We start from the raw sequence: 22593 nt of genomic DNA, 5'->3' as shown, positions 1-22593 counted from the left end.
TGATACTTAGGAACTCGTAATATAATAGCAATAGTACCATGTGCCATGTCACTTGCAATAGATCGCCATGCTCCTTTATAAACAATTTGATTTCCAAGTTCTCATTTCCCAGGTGTCTAACCTAGGGAACATAACTTTATAATATTTAACACTAAAGTGAATATTAAAACATTACAACTTTAGTGCAAATATTAAAATAATTCCAACTGCTTTGTGGAAAATTCCGTCAAGATATCGGAAGCTAAAACCAATCATGCCAAAACACAACTAATGTTGGAGAGTACTAATAGGTGTCAAAACGATGACTTACTATAAATAGAAATGTTCTCCAAAAACTGTGATAAACAAACCAAAAGGTTCAAAGAGCTACAAAGAGCATTGCCATCAAAAAGATACTAATTGAACACCCACACAATTGCTGAAAACCAAGAAAACTAAAAAACTGAGCTCCCTCACAACAATAGGAATCCCCTAAGACCATTGTAGAGCCTACGGGAACCCCAAAATAGGCTAACATGAAACACTATTTGACTAGGTTCAAGAAATTGGCATCCTCCATAGGCAAGTTTTTACACTTCAACCAAATACTCCTTGATAGTCCTCTTCCACAGAGTATGCTCTCTATAATCAATCACTACCTCTAGAATCCACACCAACTTACCTTTCTCATTCAAAGGAGGCAATTCTAAAGAGGGAACCACATTATGCCCAAGAACCTTCTTGAGGCAAGTTATGTGGAAGACATTGTGCATCTTGCTACTCTCAGGTAGCTCTAACTCATTTGCCATCTCTACAATCCTTTTGGAGATCCTAAATTGGCCATAAAATCGTGGCTTCAATTTCTCCAACCTGCTTCCTGAGAGTAGCCTATCTATAGGGCTGCAAACACAAGTAAACCATGTCCCCCACCTCAAATGCATGCTCAACACGATGTTGGTATGCATACAACTTTTGTTGATTCTAAGCATACTAAATATTATCCCTCAAAGATCTCATGATATCCTAACTCTACTGCAGAATAACTTTGGCCTTAGGCACTCTACTATTGCCAAATTGCAAATCAACGAAGCTAGGAACTTTTGCGTAGACACCCTTCCACCCATTTGTTAACAATTTTAGTTTGTCCATCTGTTTGCGGGTGGTAACTAGTGCTAGGAGTCAATTTGGTTCCACTCAATTTGAACAACTCCTACCAAAACAAACTCATGAACTATCAATGTTTTTCAGCATTCCATGTAACCTGAATACCTCCCTAAAGAAGAAATTTGTCACTTTGTACTACTATAAACACTTTTGAAATGGTATAAAAATGAGCAAATTTTGTCAATATATTCACAACCACATATATGCAATCCTTACTTGTACCTTGGAAAGAGGTGTAATGAAATCCACTGAAATACTTTCCCAATTTTTATTGGGAATGGGTAGAGACTGCAACAAAACAACAAAATAAGTATGCTCATTTTTGTTTTGTTGGGATGTAGGACACTCCTAAACATACTTAAGGACTTCATTCTTAAGCACTTTCCAGGAAAATCTCTCACAAGTTTGCTTGTTTGGGTGGTTGGCCATAGGTGCATCATGAAATGTTTGCAATCTCTGTCAATGAACACAAATGTGGCCTCCTTGACAAAGCATCAACAACTACATTCCTTTTTCTGTTGACATACTCAATGACAAAATTGTAAGCTTGAACTTACAAACACACTTCTACTATCTATCATTGAGATCCTTTTGATTTAGGAAGTGTTTGGGGCTATTGTGATCTTTTTTAACAGTAAACTTGACCCCCACAAGGTATTGCCAAAATTTAGCTAAAGCATGCGTAATGGCAAGCATTTCCTTATCATAGATCAAATAGCTCTTGTCTCCACCTCTCAACTTCCTGCTTTGATAAAGAATCGGGTGCTTGTTTTGCATTATAACAACACCAATCCCATCAATTGTAGAATTACATTCATGCTCAAATGGCTTGGAGAAGTCTGAAATAGCAAAAGATGCCCATGTGCTCAAAAATTGCTTGAAATTATCAAATGATTTCTACACTGATTCGGACCATGTAAAGGCCCATATTGGTCAAGTCTATGAGTGGGGCAGCCAACCATGAAAAACCTTTGACACCCTTCCTATATAAACCACATAAACCAAAAATACCCTTCAATTGTGTAAGATTTGTGGGAGGCCAATCAAGGATTGCTTTAACTTTTTATGGATCAACTTTAACTCCCTTAGAGCTAATTATATGACTAAGGTACATCAGCTTTGCCATCTCAAACTCACATTTAGATTCCTTAGCAAAGGACTTTCCCTCAAGAATGCTCCAAACCTCATCAAGATGCCTCAAATGCTCCTATATCCTGCTGAAAAGTAAGATTTCATCAAACAAATATTAAGACAAATTTACACAACTAACTATGAAAAACCTAAAAAATAAACTCATAGAGACTTTAATGCATGACATTTTATTGAAATCATCCTACTAAAAAGCATGATAGTCTTGCTTTTGTTTAATCCACAAGGGGATTAGCCTTCCCTAATTGGATGTTTGCTCCAGTGAGGCCATACATACAAACGGGACACTAATACAAAATGAGATTTATAAAGAATATTAATTTATAAGGAAGCATTGAAAGTACTAGGGACAATATTCAAGACATACAAAGAGAAACCAACATCTTAACTCTTGTCCATATGAATACCCACACAAAGCCTGAAAACTCTATGCATAAAGAACCAAGCAAAAGATTTCAAAAATCCAATAAAATCATGTCCTATCGTGAAATAAATTGAAGGCGCCTTATTTTAAATGATCGCAATAAAAAGGTCAACAGCTGCTACAACTTACCAATGCCATCCTTGAAGACCTAAGAATAAAACCCAAAAGCACTAAGAGTTATTCAATAGAATGGGGTCCAAATAAACCATTCACTAGTGTTTTTAAGATACATCAAACTTTCTCAATAGACATATAGAGTAGATTTTCTTTTGCCGCGGTGGATCTTGGTCATTGATTTATTGAGTCGTATTCCCAAAGACGTTTTTTCTTTTTCTTTCTTTAGTTTGTACAATTTCATTTATTTATACCATTTGTTTTGCTCTATTAATTTGTAACTAATGAACCAATAAGACAGCAAAATTAAAATAAGTTGAATATATAATTTAATATATATATTTATTTCCATTTTTTTTTAAATATGAAAATTACTTCATCCATCATTTTATTGGTTAATAAGTATAAACAATATTACTAATACGTTGTAAACTAATAGACTTGTAATCAATTTTGCTATTGATAGAATCTATTTCGCTACTTGTTTTGATTATAAAATAGAAAATGGTGTAAGAAATTGTTTTCATATTAAATTTATATTCTATTCAATGATATAACCTTATTTTTTATAGTTAGTAATAAATAAGACAATAATAGAGTAGAGCTAAAATAAATTGACTATATTTTTTAATGTATATTTTTAATCAGCTTGTTACAAAATATAGAAATGATTTTATCTATGAGACTATAGAATAATAGTTAATTGAAAAAAACCTATTTGTTGGCTCATGCATTTAGTGACATTATTACAATGTCAATTCCATTGTCCATTTTCTCTTGTCCTTCAATCCACATGCTTATGGTCTTGACATTAATATGAAAAGACATTAAAGGAGACATAATGTTACATTTGAATTTGAGATTAATTTTTATAATCCATTCATTTTAATTATTTAGAGGAGCCATTTTACGTATGACTAGCAATGGGATCACGAGTCATCATGATTTGTGCATTTTGATTTGATATAAAAATTTAGAAAATGATTTGTGCTGATGTTTGTGTATATCTCTGATATGAGCAATAAAAAAGAAAGGGTATTTAGCGACATTGTTTAAAGTTCAAGATTGTCTATGTAGGTTTGTTGTAAAACATATTAATTATTGTCTATGTTTGGTGTGAGTTGCAATATGAGGGTAGCACAAAATCATTTGTTTACAAAAATGCATACAAGTTTTCTATATATCATTTGTTGAAGCACCACCATAACTTAAACAAAAAAAATGTTCGATACAAAACTAGGAACTCTTTAATATTTGACTTATATTCTTTAGAATCCATGTTAGCTGATAGCATCTAGAAATAATTAATGATAAAATTAAGATTACTTTAATTTGTTGCACTAATTAGACCTCATGGAGAATCATGAGCTAAGGAAGTTTTTGTCTTCTTTTTTGTCAAACCGTTTTGATCTCCATTCTATGTATTTTTCAAACATGTGTTTCTTGTTTCAAAACAAAGTCTTACTAATTCTTTTTTAGTAATATGATCCATCACAAATTTCTTTAAACCCAAAATTAGGTTTTATCTTTTAGTGTGCTACAACAGTTAGAGCAAGAGCAACTCTATTAATCCTTTCTTTTGATTATAACTCTTTACAAATAACCATATTTGAATACATTACAAATTGATAGTGTTTTACAAAGATTACATGATTCAGGTTTACATTTTGTGTTTTTATTTTGTCAATGTATTATATTGTGGGTCAAATTTTTCCATCATTTATGGCTTCTTAAAAGCTTTTATTTAATCTTCTTTTGGGCATTCCATACTCTATTGCTTATAATAGTCCTAATTTCAATATATTTATAGCCAATGTTGTATGTTGTTTGATTTGACAATAATTTGTATTTCAGTTTCTCCAAGCTTGGCAAATGTTTTGAATAAATATTGCAACAATGTTTGATTACCATTAATTGAAGCATACAAAACTTCAGCATGGGCTGCCGCCTTTTTTTGCTCAATTTTTAAATGAACAAGAGCCTTGTTCAGACTTTTCATATCTAGATTATTCCACTTGTCTTCTAACCAAAAGTTTGTTCCTCACTAACACTTGTTGCTCTAAGCAAATAGAATACACATTTGGTTTCCTAATCTTGACTGTATTTTTGAAAGTCTCCTTGCATGGGCAAATCTCCCTCATTGTATTTAGGATTTGCATGTATTGGGAAAGCCTTGCTTTTTCCCTTGGGATTGATTTATTACATGAATTCTTTGACTTGATTTATAAATTGCTTATTGGGAATGATCTGAACTATGTTTTCACATTCTAGGCGTTTTTGTTTTCCTAGGACATCATATACAATAAGATGTTTACATTGGTTCTGGCCCTGTTCTTTTGCACAATATCAATGCTCTAATAAATATCTTTCCCTTTATGGAAGCACTATTGGACGCTTTCTAATTCTCGTTCTTTATATTCATTATTTATTTTTCTTTACCAAGGGAAGCAAAAGTGCTCCTTGAAGAATATGTATTTAAATCTAAGAGACCTCTCAACTATAGTCTCTCCCACCGTATATCAGAATTTTTATATTCTAGTCTCTCTTACATACAGTCTACTATGAGTACTTTCATCAAAGTTGTTGAGCCTAGAGTTGTTTATTAACTTTCAAGTTAATGAATAACTAGTTATCTCCCTTATGAGTGTCATGAAGATGTTCAATATTCCTTGTAGCATCATGCAATGGAATCTCACTAGATTCTTTCTTTTTTTGTGAGAGAAAATCGGAGCTTCTTAAGGATATGTTATTAAATTTGAAGATTATTGGATAGTACTCGGCTTCACTGCCTATCTAAAGTTTGCATTTTTCCAATGATTTTAATGTGTTGAAAAAATGTAGTGGCATTACTTTAAGCAACCCGAGGCTTGCATGAATGAATTTCTTTACTTTACATGCAAAGCAATATTGATGGTATGATTCCTGATTGAGATCTCCTATAGATCTAATGATGAACATTGAAATAATACTTTATGTGAACTGAGATAGCTCACTCGAAACAATGGAAAAGTTGGATTTTGTATAACATTATAGATTAATGGTCCAATGTTTTAGTTTATAGGTTTTAATTACAAACCTATTATTGTGTTTGTTAAGGGATCATCACACTAATCTAAAAATTAGATTAAATCAAGAAATAAGAAATTGATGGTAGTGTTGTATCATGAGAAATATAATTGCAACAGACCAAGTTTTTATACAAATATTTTTTAACTTTGCATTATTGACATGGCTTTCTATTTGATTGCCAACATATGCTCAAATAGAATAATCTAGTGGCTTAGAGAAATAGCAGTTGTTGACCAACAAACTTACCATTAGAAAATGTTCAACTGGAGTATTTTCGCTATAAAAAAAGTCAAAATGAGGCTTTTGTTCCTTCCAAAATTGAACCAAAAAGGTTACAACCCATATAGAGGCAATTCAGGCCCAAGTTAATAGTAATCACACCCTACTATAGAAAATAGACTTCTATTATAAGCTGAAAAACAAATTGGTGCCAAGTTGAATGGCAAACAAACACTCGCTACAGATACAGAAAATAGACTTCTATTATAAGCTGCAAAGTATAGAATGTCCAAACAAAAAAGACTAATTAAAAGCTTCGTAAAAGCTACAAAATGATGAAAAAAACTTGAACCAAAATATAAGATACTGAGAGAATAAAACCAGGGAATGTAAATATAGATCATGTAAGCTTTGTAACACTATTAATTTGTAACATATACAAATAAGTTTGTTTGTAGAGTTTGAATCAAAACAAAGGATAAAAATGACTACTCTTGCTCTATTGCTTATAGCATGCAAAAAACTAAATCTCAATTTTGGGTGAAAAAAATATTGTGATGGATCATCTTGTCACAAAAGAATAGGTAAGGTGTTCTAAAAAAAAGACGAGAGATCTGAAAAAATTTGAGAATGAAAACCAAAATGGTCTAAAAGAAACAGAAAGCCAAAGGCCTCTTTATAAAAGATACTTCTTGAGATCTAATCAGCAAAACATTTTTTTTTTTTTAAATAAATTGTATTATTAATTTTTTATAGATGCTATTATTATAGCATAGATTTTAAAATATATAATTCAAATATTAAAAAATTCTTGTTTTTACAAAACAATCTTTTATTTCAGTTTTATTTAATGCTCAAACAAATGATACATAAGAAATTTGTATGCACCTTTGTAAATAACTAATTTCACTACACTCCTATACTACATTTCACACAAATTTGAGCATAGATAGTACTTGTGATATCTTTTATAGCAAATTTACATGAAAAAATTTTAACTCTAAACAATGATATTATAAAAAAAATTATTACTCACAACAATAAGAAACACAAACATTAACACAAATCATCTCACAAATTCTTTATATCAAATCAAAATCTATAAAGCATGATGATTTGGAATCCCCTTGCCAATCACACACACTATATTTCCTCCCAATAGTCAAAATGAATAGATCATAACAAATCTATTTCAAATCCACATGCAACATTAAGTCTCCTTCAATAGCTTTCCATATTAAAATAGAAACTATGAGCACATGAGCTGAAGGACAAGTGAAGAAAATGGACAATATAGTTGACATTATAGTTAATATCACTAAATTCATGTGCCAGTAAATATAGTTTTTATTAATTAACTATTGTACAATAGAATCAGAGATAAATGAATTTTATATAAAAATTGGAAAAAAGTTTGATAAATAATATAGATTACAAAATCAAGTCAACTTATTTTAATTCTACTCTATCATTGGTTCATTTATTACCAACTAAACAAAATAAAGTCATTTCAATGAATATAATAAAAAAATATAAAAGCAACTAGCTCCAATATTACCTATTTTATAGTCAAATAGAGTAGTGAAAAGCATTCTATCAATAGTAAAATTTATTATAAGTCCATGAGCTTACACATCATACTAATAACACTGTTCATAACTATTATATAATAAAATGTTTGATAAAATAATTTTCATATTTGCAAAAAAATTGAGTAAAAAATATACATTAAAAAAAAAAACTCAACCTATTCTAATTATGATCTTTTGTTGGTTCATTTGTCACCAATTACTAAAACTTAATGAATGCATTACTATTCTTGCCTTTGACAAAAACTAATAATAAGTATTTATTGAAAACTATTATCAAGGAAGAGAAGAAGGGGTTGAACAACACTTGAAACAATACCTACATTTCATAAAATTATTTAATGAACAAAAGCAAAACCCATATCAAAACCTAAATCGTATTGTTGCCATACGAGGCATAAGTTGAACATAGTAACATAGCCACAAACTATTGTTTCCTAATAGTTTTTGTTCCCAAGAGAACAAATTGATAGTTGTCACCAATGTTACATGACTTTGCTTGAACTTGCCCAAACTTGGCAGGTCCGAAGGTGGGCAAACCCAAATGAGTCCCATGGACTCATAACTCATGTGCTTGGCAAGTTTGATCAGACTCACCAAACCAAACAAATCCCATTGGGAAGACTCGAAGGAGTTGGAGAAAATCAAAAGATAAAAAATGAATAAAATTTTCAAAATGCTAAAATGTAAAATTGTGAAAGTCAACAAAGAGAACATTTTAAGGTTGGTTAAAAGCTATAAAATTATGAAAAACAACATGCACCACGAAGCTTTGGTTTGATATTATCATTTTGATATTGAACTTGTAGTCTTGTAGTATATGATGCTAAGATTACAAATTTATGGTAGTTTTGTTGTTTATATGATGCTATGGGATATTCTAATATATATGACATTATTTTTGTACTAACAAAACCAAAACCCATTTTCAAATTTTGTCGAACCGGCAAATCAAGTTCTCTAAGCCGAATTTGAACCCGAACCCAGACCAGCAACTTAGATTAAAAACAAACTAGTCATTCAACCATATATAATTGCATAAATTCATTCAAGAATCATTCATAAAGCATTCAAGTACTATTCAAGGATTGTGTTGTGATGTTTTCACACATCGTCCCATCACAAATGGGGACCCCCACTTTTTGCTTGTTAGCATAGGTGTTTTTGCTTAGTTTGCATAGCTTGCCAGTGGTTTTGTCTCCTAGCTCTTAAGGAAGGTGATGTCTTGTCAGTCCAGAATGAATGTTGAACAACCCCTGAAATGACTTAAAAGTGTGAAACCTTTGTCCTTGGAGTTAAGTAGATCAAATCAATAAATTCGATAAGCCTAAGTTCAGGAAGAATTTGTCCAAATCCAACACCAAGGGTGATTTTCAATTGAAAATCCAAGTCCAAAATCCATGAATGAATGACCTTAAAGATGAGGAATAGAGGGCTTAATCCTAAGGAAATTTCGCTTGACAAGTCAAGAAGAAAATTGTTAAAGAAAAGTCGTTGAATTGCCAAGTAAAATGAGGGAAAGGGTGAAGAGGGAGCAAAGTGTTAATTTTTTTTTTCCATGTAAAGTTGATGAATTGCAAATTTTCCCATCGAACACCAAAATCCACAACTTTTTTGGACAAGCTGAATTTATCGATGAAGAGCTAGAATCCACGATTTTTTTTCACAACTCTCCAAAATTCATGACTTTCCCATCACTTGTAAAATTTTCCTTGAGATGCTTTAATCCATCAAATTATTTTGGCATGTGAAATTTTCCGTGGAGTCTCAAAATCCACAACTTTCCAGAGGGTTTAACATTTTTTCCTTGTACCTTGAAAATCCACAAAAAAGACATGATGTGCAAATTTTTTGCCATAAAGACCAATATGATAAATTGTATTGATTTCCCATGCACGGTTGCATTAATATAAACCATTTTGATTTATCTTTAAAATTTTACAATCGACATTGATTATCAATTATCAGTTGTGTTTTATATTTCATTGTGTACATTCTATCCAAATTTTGGTTATAACAGCAACACCAAGCCAAATTAAACCCAGGGAAAAGAAAAAACCCAAACTAGCAACTTGGCTTATAGCAATTAGGCAACAGATATGCATAGCTGTGACAAATCTGATACAAAAAACTAAACATCTTCAAATCTAAAAAGCATATATAATGCAAGACACTAAAGCCCTTTTTCAAACTTGCAATAAAACTTGATGTTTGACATGATGCCCACAATAGATTCCTTGAATACTCCCTGATACCGTTAAAAACTAGAAATATTCTGACATTATAAAAACTAGACATATTCCTCCGCATTTTAAAAAGTTTAGAAATGTCCCCTTGATCATTCCCTGACACAATGACAGAAAAAAATTTGGAAGTTAAAATATGGATTGTGCATATCACACACCTGTAAGCTGTCTGAAATGATTCCATTTTGTCCATAATCAATGATAAGAGCACCACCACCATCCGCCTCTATTCTTCTTGCAATGTGCTGTGTTAATTCGATAGCTTGAGGGCATATTTCAACATGCTCCAACTTTGCTATTTCATCTGGGGATAGCCTCTTAAAGCGCTTAGCTAAGTAGAGCTTAGCTGCAGCTGTTGGTTCCCGGGATAGTACAAAACGAAAACCATCACTATAGGTCAGTTAGATTAATCAATCTGATTGCTTTCCTTTGTCAACGTACATAAAACTAGGCATTGCAACTTGAAAATATAGTGAGCAATATTTCGTTATTTGCTACTTGGCAGGGGACTTACTGGTCTTCGGCAATATCAATCAGCTTTTCAGTCCATCCACGAGGTGTCTTCTGCAAGAAGTCAAGATTTGTGCAAAATTAATGAATCAATAATATACTTGCTTAGACTATGACAGGAATATATTTTGTTTGCTATGCATATTCTACTTAACCAATATTATATTTGACATCCAGGGTTTTATATAGTAAGCACTTTTAAAATTGAATGTAATTTAGGACATGCTTTGAAAAACATAATTTGAAGCAAGGGAAGGCTTGTTGGTAATATTTCAATCTTTTTGTATCAAGATCCTCACAGACATGACATATACCTTGTCAACCAATGCTGTTTCTGATTGACCCAAGCAGATGATGAGTCACCTTTAAATCTGTTACTACAGCAACAGTAGTTTTCTGTTGATGGGTCCCTTGACAGTCTTTGTTTGGACATGGCCTCTTTGTTTAAATTTATCTCTATGTTATCCAATTAGAATATTTCTTGTTATTATTAAAAAATAGAATTTGCCAGACATTAAGCACTTCACACGAACATTTTCTAATGTCTTATCCAACAACCAATATATGGTGAAATGCAGAATGAGAGTTTGGTAGCATAACTTATCAAATTATGCCCCTATTCACTACAATTACCATATCCTACTAATTATAATTATAGTCTAAGTTGCCGGTTCAGGTTCGGGCACCAGTTCGGGTTCGAAGAACAGGTACGCCGGTATGGCAAACTTTTGAAAAAGGGTTTGGGTTCGTTTGGGTTCGTTAGTACATATATATATATATATATGCAGCCTATAAGCATGAATTAAGATTAGCATGTCACATAGCATCATATAAACAACAAAACCAACATAAACCTGTAATCATAGCATCATGATCATACCATAACAGCATCATATACATCAAGTTTAATATCAAAATGATAAAATATTCAAGTATCATTGTTTCAACTTTCAACAATTTAAAGTTTGATCATCAAATGGATTCTCTAATTCATCATCCTCATTCTCCTCCTCATCATTGACATTGACATTAGATGAACCAATGCCAATGCCACTTACACTTGCACTTGCACTATAAGTTTGCTCGCTATCTAAGTCATCAAATGCAACAAGTTGAGAAGTGAAAGCATCCAAATCAGTATGCTCTGGCTCTATATCCCACATCTTCGTTTCCCCTTGCTTGTAGTCATGTTGCTTGTGTGAAATGAGCCAAGTTAATGTTTTAAAACTCACTTTTAGGGTTATATTTTAATTTTTTATGTGGTCGATTTCAAAAAAAATTAAATTTTGCAAAAAAACACCATTTTTGGGCCGTCAGACCCCCGGGTTCAACCTGGGTCCTCTTGGGTTCGACCTGGTCCAAACCAGGCCTGTGAATCATGGACCCTGTCCGGACCAAAACCCCGGACCAGGACTGGATCGGACTAGTACCTGGGGTCTAGGGGGGCGAACCCTGCAGCTTAGTTTATAGTTATTAATTTAGAATTTATAATCATTAATTAGAACCACAATACTAAAGAGCAATTCATAGCATATGCATTACAAGCAATTGCACCTTAGTGTGCAATGGGTACGCTAAAGAGGTGTGGAAGGTCAATTAGGGAAAAACATTTGTGTATTTTTTTGCATAAATTTGTGCAGTACATGTGGTCAATTAATAAGTCATTTAGCAAATGATGTTGTTTATCAAACAAAACCTTTAAATAAGGAAAATAATCAAGTTCCATTGCCAATAGGTTCTTGTTATGTTTGCATGATTTGTCATAAATTTAGAAATGTTGTTTACCTTTCTATGCATGTGGGAAAGTTTACCTCCAAGACAGGTGCCAAATATGGGCTAAGGAGTGTAGAAGATTTACTTTTATTTACCATATAACAGTTGAAAGGCTTTGGCCAAAGCTATGTGGACCATTGAAATAGATTATTTATTTTATTTACTCTATATCTTGATATGAAATCATAACATATTCTCGTATGATAGAAATGCATGTAGATATATCAGGCATGTACCAGATTCCACCTTGTCTGTTGATCCTAGATTGCTAGGTATCTCACATAGGGTCAAGTATTCTTCAAGTAGGAGAATCCCTAAGAAGCATAAGCTTCATGGTTGGACGGAAAAGTGTTTGAACCATGTTCTCATCTCTTAATTGCATGATAACTAGGCCACATGATTAGACAGGTGGATCCACTAAGTTTTCAGGTAATTTGTAACTATGCATGGATGATCCATGGACTCACCTCAATTCCACTTGTGAAAAAGACATGTCAGGAACGTCGAAAATAAAATACCTAGTAAACTTGGTCAATTCATCAAACTACAAGGATATGGTAAGCACGGGTATGAACGTGCATCAATGCAATTTTGAAGTTGTAAGAAACATGCAAAAGTTGTTTCTTCTTGAGCATTGAGACAGGTAAATCTTATTGGACAAGGAGAAATGTTTTGAGGAATCTTTGATTTTGATTTCGATTATGGGCACTAACATGGACTGATGTTTAGTGTTGTTTCTATGAGTGCGACACACAAGTCAACACCATCGCAAGGAAGAGAACATTGTTGAAGAGAGGTAACCTAGCTTTGTGAAACTAAATGGCAGTAATGGAATTCACACACACTCACATAGTTATTGTCAAAGAAACAATTATTTCATGAATGTGTGTGCATTCATTATCTTGAGTGTTTGCAAATGAATATCAGATTGCATTTAGTGATAACCATGTTTGATATGAATCTTGTTGGCTTTGTTTTAGTATGATAAAAATTGATTGATGCATCAGGACAATGTATTGTTTAAGAGGGGGGGAAGGGGGGTGTCACAACCCCAAATTTCTTTATTTATTTATTTTTATTATTTAATGTTAAAATATAGTCTCAGTCGTAACACACAGAAAACTAATTCTGTTCTCAAATTGTCTCCGCACACAGAATAATAATTCTGTTATTTGCGATTTAATTAAGATTGGAATTTAGTTAAGAGTTGAACTAACAAATTTGTTAAGCAAAGTCATTAGTTTGATTAAGGTAATAGCCGGTGTAGAAGGATCGTGGCTCCACACAGGGGTCACGACCCTATGTGGAACCACGTGGTTCCACATAGGATCGCGACCCCCTGTTGAGGCACGATCCCATGGAAAACAAACAATATATATACGCCACCCTCCCTGATGAATATATAGAAAAAACGCACAGCGATCAGTGGAAGATATATTCAGTTGCTTTTCGTATCTACAGAGGCAAATTGATAAAAGACACAAATCGGTTTTACATTCCTTCAATCATATGCTAACATTCTAAACTTGACGTCACAGCAAATCAGATTGCTCAGTAAATCTATAATAGTCTATTTAAAATTTACATTTAATAACTTAAATGATTTTGAATCTATATTTATTCTGCAAATAATACAATTTTTAAGGTCTTGAAAATCATTTCTCTTTTTAACTATTTCTCTAAGTTATAATTAATATTAATATTTGAGGTCAAATATTTACCTACCTTTTATTTTGTGACTGAATTGCTTTTGTACTTGTATTACATGCTAACATAAGTCTTTAAGATGCATTTTGATTAAGAGGCTATTTAAGGCCAAGGAGTGGAAGTTGAATCAAAAGAATTTATTTAATATCCACTCTTTTGAGGAGACTAAATTTAGTGCTTTGATTCTCACTGTGCGCACCTAAAGATAGAAGGGAAAATGGAATCAGTTTTACATGAGAACCCCAACACACATGCCATTTTCAGGGAAGAAGAAAGTTTAATAATGGATACCATGCGAAGGTTGCAGAGGTCTTTGCACTTTGTAATGAATGACAATGTTGAGAATTATATGTCGATGTCATTGGCAAAGTTACAACAGTTTTTTCTTGGGGGGTGGGGGGGAAAACTTTGGCGACAATTTTGAGGAGATCTCTAAGCAAATTTTGTGAGAATTCTAAGCAATATTACAGCCTTCAAACAGAGCAACATCTTGGGGAGTGGTGAAGAACATTTCAAAATAGGAAGAATGATAGCAAGCAAGGCACATGGGAGAACAGAAGGAGACTTTCACATCTCCTTGTAAAACAGATCGATCTCTAGCTGGCACTTGATATGGCAAAGCAGAGGGTGTTTGACTGCTGTCCCTTGACATTGAAAAGAAGGATGTAAGCTCTACATGAAACCTTTGATGGAGAAAGCTTATGTGCAAGGTATATTATTACTGTCTTTATGCATACTTGCCATTACAATGTTTTTGGAATTATTTGGAGTAATCTAGTTTATTCCCTGATTCATATATGCAACAGCAACAGTCGGTCTCTTATTTCTCTTTCCCTTTTAGCAATATTCTACTTTGGTATAGATCCTTGTGGTAGCTTAGCTCTTCAATAGGAAATCAATTTGTTTGTAGCTGCAACATCATAGTGGAGATCTCTATATACCTCTTCTTTATGTGCATGCAAGTCAACCTATATGCTTCTTCCATAATAGGATATGCAAGGGTGATCTCTCTATCACTCAAAAAACTGCAAACTATTCCTCAGTCGCTGCATATCTTTAGAAATCACTGTCCAAGAAGTCTTAAATTAATCAAAGCAAAACATTTATGTAATGTCCCCTTTTGGCTTAAGATTTAATTAAAAAGCAAGTTTAAGCTTTTTAATTATTTAATAAGCCATTAGTGTAATTATTTAATATTATTCCTTCTATAAAAGTACCTCATAAGGATAATATTATATAATTACTTAAGTGACTTTATAAAGTGAGAAATCAAATAAAGTCACTTTAATTCAAAAGTGAATAAAAGAAAAGAAAATGAAAAGGCAAGGGGAAATGGAAGGCCAAGGGACATTCAGAAAGTTATAAAAGAGGATTGAGAGGATTGTTTGAGCATGTTGGGTTTATTCGTTTCTTGGTAGAAACCTTGCGAGGTTCTGGAGATTTGGACTTGGTCCATATCAGCCTTTTTGGGGACGAAATCCCTCTAGAAGAAGACTAGCTATGGTGGTGGAAGATCTACTCTGGCTGGTGTTTGCTGAAGATATCAGACATATCTGTTGTTGGTGTGTGGATTTCCAATCCTTCTGTACATCCTATATCTCTGATTGGGAAATTTTCAGTGCATCCAATCTTACTGTAAGTTCTGTAGCTATGATTGGAAAGTTAATTCTGTTATTCTGCTGAAGGTTGTAAAGATTTATCTATTTTGAATTTTTGATGGTAATATACATATTTAATTTCAGATCCTTTTTTCAGTCTGAAATTATAAAGTTATTCAATATAATTTGTTGAATGAATAGAAATCAGTTTTCATGCAAACTGTTTGTCAAAATTACTGTGGAGCGTTTGGTAAAACTGGAGCAATTATCCATAGGGGATATTTCAGTGGTATCACAGCTAGTTTTCTTGCCAGCCTATGAGGTTTCTAAGTGACAGGAAGTGTAGCTTGGTTGCCTGGTTGGTTTAATGGTGGAAACTAATTAAATTTGGGTAGTATTCTTTGGAGACAGATTCTGGAATTGTGAACCAAGATATATTTGTTAATGAGATTGAATAAAGATGAATAGGAAGCTCTGGTTGTAGTTGATTATTGACTACTATTCATAAGAAGAATTCAAGGAGTTAAGGAATTTCTTCAGGTTCGTATTGATAGAAACATATTACTAGAATTCTTTGTTTCTCAATTGCGGGTGAGTTGTTGTGAGTTTTCCCACATATCCGGGAAGACTCTTCACCTGGAGAAATTTTTTGTTGCTTGGCATGAGGAGCTTACTATTTGGGCATTCAATTTTCTTTTTGACTGTCGCATTGTCTTTCTAATCGGAAGAATTTTCCTGGAAGGCTTCCTCACTGCTGTTGAAATTGGATTTGCCAGGAAGATTGGAGGAAATGATACTATTTATTTCCATTATAAATATATGCATTCAAAGCTCTTGAAGTGGCATATATTAGTATTTAGCTGGCATAGAAATGTGGTTCGATAAAAGTTTCGACTGAAGAAAATAAAACAATTTAGTCCCTTTGCAACTTTCCTTCCTTCTGACAATTCCGTGAAATAGGTGTATGCTCCGGTTCATGGCCATAATGGGAGGTATCACCAACATCTGCACATAAATAATTTAAATTATGGTGTAACCCGTTTTTCACATTGCACTTGTGTTTGGAAATCCGTGAAACGCGTATGGTGTTTCATTCTTCTTTCCATCATGTGGAGTTGGCCGTGAGTTATCAACATTAAAATTTCTCGCTCTTGGCATGGGAAATTTGTGGCATTTTTTGAACTTTCAACTACAATTTTTTTCCAGGTTCAGCATAAAGGTTTTTTGAGGCATAGACACCACTCCTATCGTGAAGATTGGAGGTTCTGAGAAGATCTGACTGCTAAAGAATCTGGCACGATTCTTACTTCACCTTGAAGACTCAAATTCGACCAATAATCTTTTCGTCAGTCATTAGGTAGAGACGGAACGATTAATAATCAGGTTGAGGTTACATTTAATTCGTTGGCATTGTCATTTCTTGCACAAAACGGTTTCTCTTCCTGTGATTGACGTTTCAACTCCCTGCAAGCACATAACTCCTCTCAGTCTTGGCGAAAGATTAATCGCGGGAGCCTTTTTTTTTTAGTGGAGGGTCTAGCATTCGGGTTGTAAGTATTGATATTCAAGCATCGTGGAGCTTTGGCATAGGAGTTGATCCTGATATCTTCTTGAAACCGACCTTGCCTTACCAAGTTGTGGACATTTTTCTTTCCTATTTCAACTTGTGGCGTGGTAATCTACGGAAAATCGCAAACATACTATATCGCAGGGATTAGAGACAGCCATAATTCCTATGCTTGGCACACAGTACTGATATTGTTTCCTGTTTGCTGGGAGCCGAGTGAAATGGTGACAGCAACTGGGGGTTTCAGTGACGCCAAATATTGAGTGCAGCAGGAAGACTCTGTCTGGTGTTGGACGAGAGTGTGAAGGGTGTTGCTGAATGTTCTGCAGAGGCAGCCGCACTTGGTTAGACATCCAGATTGGACCTATTCCGCAGCTCACAAATCATTGTTGAGATGTGGTAAATGGAGTGACTGTTGTTTGATTTTGACGATGCACAAAAATACCAAGTTTGAAGATTGTTGACTCTTGATTAGATATTAGGAACAAATATAATTGAATTGAAACTTTAATGAAATGTTGAAGAACATTTTTCCTGAGTTGTGGATTGGCTGAGAAAACTGCTTTTCAAGTTTGGAAAATTAGATGTTGTTGGTTTAGTTTTCTGAGTCTTATGTATCAACAGTAGTGTGAAGTGGATGTAAAATCATTGTGTTTGCAACCTTATGCCATTAAACTTTAAGTTAGAAATTCAAACAATAAACAGTGCTGGGAACCAAGGGTAACGTATTAGCTGTGCACTGGGAAATCGTTGCTTCAGCATTTTAACCATGGCTGAGAAGGCACATGTTTTGGTGATGTTTCATTCAAAGACCACAACAGAAGAATCGCGTTTAGGATGGTGATTGTGAACAGAGAATCGTAGCAAGGAATACATTGCTTGAGGACAGCATAGGAGCTTAGTATTGGAATCGTCTGTTGAAAGAGCTATTTTCTATATATTTATTTATCTGGTTGAGCTACTGGGTGTGAAACCATGGGTTGGAAGCAATGACAGCCGCTATGTCACTGTCAAAGACATGTTTGTTGTTATTGAGCGTAGCCATTGGAACCGTAGAGAAGGGTGAGTCGCAGAGTCACTGTGAATTTGATTTGCACAATGTTGGGTGTGTCTGCTAAGCCCTATTGACAGAGCTGGACATTATTAAGTGTTGGGACGAGTGAGCCGCAGCTATATTCTGAAGCAAAAAACTCAGGTCTGGCATCCTTGGAATCATTTCCTTCTACAGCAAAAAGGCACAAGTTCTTTGGTTGTCCACTGTATTTTGAATTATAAGTCATTATAAGGAGTTGTATTGTTTGCAATGGGCGTGTAAACACTGTAGTTGTGGGCTGTGATAGTTTGAGAAATTGATAGCATTAAGATTCAGAGTCTCAATTTCAGTTCGAACCATGACAATAGAAGATATGAAACAATTGGCAAGATCACTTTATGAGGCAGGTAGTCAACTCAGTAATCAGTCTCAATCAAGGGATGATGTCTTGAATTTACTTAAAAAGGTGGAAGACTGTTTAATCCTCGTTGAGCAGTCACCTTGTGAAGTGTTAGAGATAGCTCTAACTCCTATAGTGACCTCCCTGAAACAGCACAAGTAGCTAAGGCATCTAGACGATGAGGTTAAGCTGATGGTTCCATTTGTTTATGTGAGATCATGAGAATTTCAGCACCTCTAGTTCCCTATGAAGATGATACCATGGAGGAAGTATTGCAACTGATTGTAGATAGTTTTCAGGACCTTGATGACATCAAAAACATTCATTATTCAAGAAGGATTGTCATACTAAAAATCTTTGCAGATATTAGAGTGAGTAACCTTCTGTTGGACTTGGAGTCGCAAGATCTGATTTATGATATGTTTCATCATTTCTTGGTCACAGCCAATGGAAGACATGACAAATAAACTATTGCAGCTATGAAGACCATTATGGTCTTGTGTATAAATGAGAGTGATGATACATCTCTGCCCCTATTATCCATGCTACTAGTTGTTCAAAAAAATGAGTGGGTTGTCTCTTCAACTGCAGCTGAATTGGTTCACAGTGTGTTTAGTTCATGTGAGGAAAAATTGAAGCCTGTTTTGAAAAGAGAAGAGCAGAAAATAGAAAATGAGAAATACAATTCAGAAAACAAAGAGAAAACCTTGCAACTGATTGTAGATAGTTTTCAGGACCTTGATGACATCAAAAACATTCATTATTCAAGAAGGATTGTCATACTAAAAATCTTTGCAGATATTAGAGTGAGTAACCTTCTGTTGGACTTGGAGTCGCAAGATCTGATTTATGATATGTTTCATCATTTCTTGGTCACAGCCAATGGAAGACATGACAAATAAACTATTGCAGCTATGAAGACCATTATGGTCTTGTGTATAAATGAGAGTGATGATACATCTCTGCCCCTATTATCCATGCTACTAGTTGTTCAAAAAAATGAGTGGGTTGTCTCTTCAACTGCAGCTGAATTGGTTCACAGTGTGTTTAGTTCATGTGAGGAAAAATTGAAGCCTGTTTTGAAAAGAGAAGAGCAGAAAATAGAAAATGAGAAATACAATTCAGAAAACAAAGAGAAAACCTTGCAACTGATTGTAGATAGTTTTCAGGACCTTGATGACATCAAAAACATTCATTATTCAAGAAGGATTGTCATACTAAAAATCTTTGCAGATATTAGAGTGAGTAACCTTCTGTTGGACTTGGAGTCGCAAGATCTGATTTATGATATGTTTCATCATTTCTTGGTCACAGCCAATGGAAGACATGACAAATAAACTATTGCAGCTATGAAGACCATTATGGTCTTGTGTATAAATGAGAGTGATGATACATCTCTGCCCCTATTATCCATGCTACTAGTTGTTCAAAAAAATGAGTGGGTTGTCTCTTCAACTGCAGCTGAATTGGTTCACAGTGTGTTTAGTTCATGTGAGGAAAAATTGAAGCCTGTTTTGAAAAGAGAAGAGCAGAAAATAGAAAATGAGAAATACAATTCAGAAAACAAAGAGAAAACCTTGCCTAAAGATGAAAGTGTATCATGCATCGATACAAGCTGAAAATGAAAGCAATGAAGTAGTCAAACCAGTAGTTTTGATTGCCCAAGAAGTTGGTACAAATTCTGAAATAGTGAATGCACTACCTGAGGATGCTGGTGACTCGTCCTTTCATTTCAACGACTCGGGAGGTTTCTGGTTTGATTTTCAAAACAAATCTTTAGCTATGCAAAATGAAATTTATTTCCCTCACGATTCATGTAGTAGGACTGATATTGGAAGTGTTGATTCTATTAAGTGCAAATCTAAATTCTCCTTGCTTGCATCTAATTTTGAGCAAAGTCCTAGTGACCTTAATGTTTTAGATTCTCAGTCTCTTGTTGCAAAGATAAAGGATGAGGCACATTTGTTTGGGGACAGCTCTACAATTGAGAAGAATTCTAATTTCCTCATGCAACATGACAGCAGTTTATCATCCTGTTGATGTGTATTTTGTACATGACGAAACACAGAATAAAATACCTAAAAGGTACCTTATCCTCTCTTCAACAAAGTTCCCGACTGCTGAAGATCTCGCCGAAGGATCAGTCGAGGCAACTCCAAGGTTCTACTTTGTAGGATCTCTACTCGTGGATAAGCTCTTTGTGGTATGATGTGATTTTGCTGGAATCACAAGGGGACTTACACTCGATGACCTAAACGTCTGATTTGCTGGAATCACAAGTCCTATTTACTAACTGGAAGACAAACAAATGGCAAAAGATGCAGGGTTCAGGAAGTCTACTCTACTATCTAGGATGCGAGAAGATGGATGAATGACTAAGGTGGAGTCCTACTGGGCTAGGTCTCACCATCAGGTTGAACAATTCAACACCAACTCAATGCAATCTTCTAAGGGATGCTTCCAATACGTTCAAATCGTACACCATCTAACAATGATCGCCATTCAAGATAATGCATGAACAATAGACGTGTAACGACTTAAGATTAAGCTCATTTTATGCCAGTTGACCATGCAGGGCACACTTACCATCAGTAAGAGGCTAGTGGTATGGACTAGACAGATTCCACACAGGTGCATTCAACAATTTTCTTCACTCAATCTAATCATCTATCATCAAAAATGAAGATTCAACAAGAGACCATGCACATTGCAAAGAAACAACATATTCCACCATATCTTCAATAAAAAGAAGTCTTTACAATTAAGGCAACAATGTCTTGCCTTCTCTTCTCAATCTACTCTAATTGCTATTCTACTATTCTGGCCTCTATTACTAACTATTAACTATTAGCCATTATTGACTAACTATTAGCCTTTACAAATGAGGAGCCGGGGCTTATATAGCGCCCTCAATACAAATCGATGGCTTAGATCAACTTGAAATCAATGGCCGAGATCTTACAATAAAAACCCTAATTAGGGTTTGTTACAACAAACTTAATTCTGACCAATGAAATAATTGCATTATTTGGACACGTGACTTCTCTGGAATATTCGACCAATGGATAGTCGGGGTAGGTACATCGAAGTTCGTGCCATCTCCCATGAGTCAGGTACATTGAATCTGGACATGCTGAGGTGGGCCAATCCGACTGGAGGAGTGATGACTGGGATGCCACCTTGTCTGACACTTGTAACTTGGTAGATATTCAATTTGATGTTGCTGAGAAGCTAGCTTTAATTAACTCTTCTGAAACTATCTGCTTCTTCAACGAACCCTTTCTTTAACTTCCTTTGTCTTCGATGTGCAGGATGGATGGTGTACCTTTCCTTCGAATGCTCGACTGGAAGAGGTCGTTTGATGCTGGACCGGAGAAGGCCGTCCTTGATGATGCTGGGCTGGAGAAGGTTGTCCTTGATGATGCCGGACTGGAGAAGGTCGTCCTTGTCTTGGTTTGGTCCTGTGAAGGTTGTCATTTGACACCTACACAAAAGCTTAAAGTTAGGGTTTGAGCATAATATCTTAAGGTATAGAATTCAAGACCTTTCAAGGAAATAACTAAATATTAATTTGAAAATGATGATAAATCTAAGAATTATGAATTTTCAAATTTAATTAAAATCAGATTGTACAAGACCTACATTTTCCAAAGGATTACTATGGAAAATCCAACTAAATTTTGAATAAAAATTTCAAGAATCTGGTTCTTCATACCTCTTCCTTGAATTTTTAGCTATCAACCTTGAAAAATGAATGAAGGGAGATGAGAATTTGCTGGACAAGGACGTTTGATCTGAATTTCAGGTCCTCCTTTGGATGAATTAAGCTTCAATCAGCCTTCAAAAAGAATTTTGCCTTCAACTAGCTTCTCAAAATCTGGAAATTCGCCTTCAAACACCTTCCAAAATCTGGAAATTCGCCTTCAAACACCTTCCAAAATCTGGAAATTATCCTCCAACTTGCTCAATTTCGTACCTCCAAATCTGCTCTTCAAGTTCGCATGAGAGATAATGAAAGAATGATTTGAATTTGTTAAAATACACCTCCCTTA

General features: G+C 34.4%; 1 protein-coding gene across 2 annotated transcripts in view; it reads right to left on the bottom strand.

Moving 5' to 3' along the window:
* Window positions 1-22593, bottom strand: part of LOC131068662 (uncharacterized) — a 135593-nt gene that overhangs the window by 64888 nt on the left and 48112 nt on the right. For both annotated transcript variants that reach the window (XM_058003899.2, XM_058003900.2), the window contains exons 7-8: window positions 10468-10517; window positions 10112-10343 (exon numbers count right to left, since the gene is read on the bottom strand). In XM_058003899.2, the coding sequence (XP_057859882.2) occupies window positions 10112-10343; window positions 10468-10517 (282 nt within the window). The remainder of the gene's footprint in view (window positions 1-10111; window positions 10344-10467; window positions 10518-22593) is intronic.

Source organism: Cryptomeria japonica, chromosome 6, assembly GCF_030272615.1.
Source record: "Cryptomeria japonica chromosome 6, Sugi_1.0, whole genome shotgun sequence".
Lineage (NCBI taxonomy): Eukaryota > Viridiplantae > Streptophyta > Pinopsida > Cupressales > Cupressaceae > Cryptomeria > Cryptomeria japonica.
The sequence above is the reverse complement of the archived record's forward strand: the minus strand, read 5'-3'. Positions and strand labels throughout refer to the sequence as shown.